Raw genomic sequence first — 4476 nt, 5'->3', positions numbered from 1 at the left:
GGGCCCTGAACCAGGTGTAGGACTGGACTCTCCCACACACATCACACGCACTCTGGTTTTTCTTCATGCACACTTCCTATAATTTATAATCTCTTTCTGCTATTTGCACATATTTTACTGTAAATTTCTAAGTTAAATCTGTAAATTTTGTATAACCTGTAAATTTGTAAATACTGTAAAACCACTGTCATTTAATGGTTGGGCATTGCATTGCACAGCCACAAGCATTTCACCTCATGTGATACTGTGTATGGTTGTGTGCGTGACAAATAAAATTTGAATTTGAATTTGTCCTGTAATCCAAGTCAGATGTTCCTAATAATGTGGCATGTGTATCTGCCAATATGTATGCTGATTTTTTGAACTTAGTGAAGGGTTCGTCTTAATTGGCAACATGTTTTACTCATTAAAAGCTGATGTTGCTGTCTCTCTCTCCTCTGCTTTGTTTCATTCTCTCATACCTTCCCTTTTTCCTCTGTCCTTCCTCTCGCTGATCCAGGTACACACTGTGGCTACATCCTTCCCCCAGTGGTGGTCAGCGCCAGTGACACGATATCTGTGTCCTTCCAGTCTGACAGTCGCCTCACAGACCGCGGATTCTCTGCCAAGTGGGAGGCTGTGTACCCTGAGGATATCACAGGTACTGAGCGCTGATGAACACACTCGCAGGAGTGCAAAACACACACGCGAATACACACACACGCAAACACACAGGAGCACCTCCACACCTGAGGCACATAATGCTGTAGCAGTACAGCATCTCATTTAGACAGAACATAAAATCCTTCCTCCTCTGTCACATATTTACAGTGGATATAAAAAGTCTACACTCCCTTGTAAAAATGCCAGGCTTTTGTTATTAAAAATAAATCGTGTCAAGGATTTTTTACACCTTCAGTGTGATCTATAACCCATAAAATTCCATTCAAAAACACATTTATACCTTTTAATCTGTTTAAACTTACAATAGCCTGGTTGCATAAACATTCACAAAGTTAATTAATGCTTTCTTGAAGCACCTCTTGCTTTTTGGGTAGGCGTCTATCACCATGATACATCGCAACTTGGCAATATTTGCCCCCACTCCAAATCTGTCCAAGTACGAGAGTATCTCTTGTGCACGGTCCTCCTCAACTCGTCCCACAGATTTTCACCTGAGTTCAGGTCTGGGTTCTGGCTTTGCTGTTACAAAACTTTAATGTTCTTTGATGTTCTTCTGGTGAAGCCAGTCTTTCTGTTGTATGCTTTGGGTCATTGCTGTGCTGAAAGGCAAAACCCTTCTTCATCTTCATCTGTCTAACCTGAAGATTTGTATCAAAACGGACAAATATCTGAAACGGGTTGTAATTCCCTTCACCTTGCATAAAGCTCCGGCTGAAGAAAAAACAGCTCCAAAGCATGATGCTACCACTGCCATGCTTTACTCACGTGCAGTGCTGTTTTTGTGCCTTTTGGAATTAGCGGAGAAATATAGTTGTTGCATAAATAGGGAGAGCTCTATCAAAGCGCAGGAGTGCATAGTGACAAGCATCCAAAGAAAATGATAAAACTCCTTTCTTTATTTTAATCATAGTTATGAAGCTTGAGAAGAATTTGCAGCTGCGCATCTGGTGAAGAAAAAGTTAAAGCACCAATCACACAGTGTAAAAATATAACGCTAAAACTCCTGCTGTCTACTTGAATAAAACACATAAAGGTTATCAGCAGACTTCAGTGCTGTGTCAAAAATGAGTTTGGTAAATATACTGAATTATTAATATGTTTTAATGGATGTTTTAGCCATCATCATGTAAGCTGTGCAGTGAAGGTGAATGTTTTAAACTGTCCATCATATTAAATTGTTTATGAAAAATGAAAAAATGAAAAGTTTAAAATAAATTCAAAATAATCAAAGAAGTTAAAAATGCTTCAAAGTTATACTTAATGCAACGGAGTAAATAGCCAGTTACATTCAATACTATGCTTCATAGTAGGCTCTCGTGCAGTTTTCTATCATTTCCCCTGTCTGTTTCAGAAATCCTGGGTTGTGGCTTTTCTTCAAAGGAGGAAACCGGAGTTATCAAGTCCCAGGACTGGCCCATGAATTACAAGGCCAACACCGAGTGCATGTGGAACATCAAGGTGCCTTCGGGAAAAAAAATCACGCTGACATTCACCCATTTTGACCTCGAAGCAAAAGATGCCCTAACGTCCACATGCTATGATAACATAATGGTCTATGACATCAATGGTCTGACTTCTGCACTGATTCAAAGCTATGGTAAGCAGGTTTTTACAGCTGCCAATGTCTGTTCCCCAAATAATTTGTACCTGCAGAGCGAAAGTAACTGAAAGTCCTGCTTCGGTTAATTGAAGAAGCTTTTTTGTGTCACTTTGGAACTGTGGACAAACGTTTTTGTCATCAATCCTTTCAGGTCAGTTTTGTGGAACTACGCTGCCTGATCCCATCCAGACAAACGGCAACAGGCTGCTGATTCGTTTCCATACAGACTTGCTTACTGAAGCTAAAGGTTTCAGGGCCTATTGGACAACAAACCCCAGCCTGCCTGCTCCAACTGAGCCACCTGTTCAGCCCAATCCCTGGGACAACATCATCATAGGTGGCGTATCTGCTCCAGCCCCACACAGTTTATTACAAGCACCTAGACTGCATACGTGAAGCTGCATCGATCCACACTTTTCTACGAAAATAAATCGACTGATCTGTGTTGAACTCATAAACAATATGTTTATTCCCATCAGTTATACAAGGCCTGTTGTGGTGCACTGTTTTAGATTTCCAGTTCGCTAGGTTCAGGTTCACATTTGTTCCCTGTAGCATTAGACAGCTCAAAGGTCTTTCAATAGAATACAGTGTCAACTGTGTGCGCAAAGAAGCATTTCTTTGCTAATAAATTAGCAATGACAACCTTAAAAGGCAGTAATATATCAGATGTCACGTTGTCAGCGTGTCACACTGAATCCGAGTGGCAAAACAATAAATTAGTGCGCTGCATTTAACATCGCTGTTAAACACTGCTGCAAGTACTGAAACAGTCAGGCAGCATTTGCCATAATTAGGGACAGTGGAGCTCTGCACGGATTGAAATAAAGGACCTGCAATTTGTCACAGCACGGCTTCAATACCTGCAGCTATTTTATAAAATCGATCACTCTGTTTAGTATTTCTTAATCTTAACTAATACACTTTCAGCTGGGCAGTAGTTCCCACTAGCCAATTAAACTGACCCCCAGATAAGAGTTTAGCACAGCTGTTGCACAGACACATTTCACACATTCATCTGATTCATGATTTCTGCTTATTCTTTCTTCACACCCTCTTTACTGTCTCCCAGATGTGCAGTACAGCAAGGTGATTTGATGTGCCGACTTTTCCTACTAACTTGCCGGTTGTCACCTGATTTCCATTCTTCAATTGCCAATGAGCCCCAGGTGGCGCAGGGCCCTGCCAAACCGATAGCTGAAAATAGTTTTATAGATGGGCTCCACTGCCTAGGAGATTTTACTCATTCAGGCTCATGCAGGGTCGCCCTGTGAATAGAATGACGCAAGTAAAATGAGTACAAAGGAAGAAAATGTGTGATAAGAGTGACTGGGACAGTTTAGTGGGAAGTCTGTAGATTAATAAATTTATATCTTCACGCATGTCCATGTTGTGACATCAATTAGCTGAATTTTGCCGCAGGAGCATCGTATTATTTTTGAATGAAGATAAAGACATTGCAGTATGTGTGCATATTACTAAAAGCCAGAATCATTAGGACACACCACACAGTTTAAACCTGATACAACTGGAAAATTATTTTTAAAAAAACACAAGTCTGTTAGCTGCTGATACGTGTCGTCTATTCAGGCTTTATTTACACAGGCACAGATTTGTTTGTGTAGCCTGTACAGTGCACAAACAAATCATTTCTCGAGAGACTCTGTACATGTGGGTGTTTGCCTTTCCAGACTGGCCAAGCACATGTGGGAAACCAGCCATTCCTCCTGCTGTTGTGTCACGTATTGTGAATGGAGAGCCAGCCACACCGCACTCCTGGCCCTGGCAAGTGTCCATGCAGGTGAGAATCTCCATGTGCCAGTGAGGAAAATTCACAGAAAGATGAAAACAAATGGCATTGAAAAGCCTCACGAGTACATAACCTGTGCAGTTACAGTTTCCTCACAATATGATATCAGTGTCCTTTTCTGTATCCTATATTAATTTTCTGATTGACTGTACAGATCTGAACCCAATGCTGTTCATCACATTTAATCATCATCATCATCATCATCCTGTTTAGTGAGTTTCTTCTCTGCTTGTTTCAGGTCTGGCCGACCAGTCAGCCAGAACCCACATTCTCCCATACCTGCGGTGGTACTCTTATTCATAAGAACTGGGTACTTACAGCAGCCCACTGCTTTATAAGGTACATGTTCAGTTCCCTCATCAATAAATACATGTACTATTTCTAGTAATGTGTTCCAAAAAAA

The 4476-nt window shown here is 41.0% G+C and overlaps 1 protein-coding gene across 1 annotated transcript in view; it reads left to right on the top strand.

Annotated features, from left to right (window-relative positions):
* LOC102195077 (ovochymase-2) overlaps positions 1 to 4476 on the top strand; it is a 34330-nt gene that overhangs the window by 16153 nt on the left and 13701 nt on the right. Inside the window, exons 5-10 of the mRNA XM_005727041.1 lie at positions 500 to 640; positions 2015 to 2260; positions 2415 to 2600; positions 3955 to 4064; positions 4312 to 4412; positions 4459 to 4462. Coding sequence (XP_005727098.1) covers positions 500 to 640; positions 2015 to 2260; positions 2415 to 2600; positions 3955 to 4064; positions 4312 to 4412; positions 4459 to 4462 — 788 coding nt within the window. The remainder of the gene's footprint in view (positions 1 to 499; positions 641 to 2014; positions 2261 to 2414; positions 2601 to 3954; positions 4065 to 4311; positions 4413 to 4458; positions 4463 to 4476) is intronic.

The sequence above is a fragment of the Pundamilia nyererei genome, unplaced genomic scaffold (assembly GCF_000239375.1).
Source record: "Pundamilia nyererei isolate P.nyererei 1_Seehausen unplaced genomic scaffold, PunNye1.0 scaffold00022, whole genome shotgun sequence".
Classification (NCBI taxonomy): domain Eukaryota; kingdom Metazoa; phylum Chordata; class Actinopteri; order Cichliformes; family Cichlidae; genus Pundamilia; species Pundamilia nyererei.
Note: the sequence above shows the minus strand (reverse complement) of the source record. Positions and strands in the feature narration are given on the sequence as shown.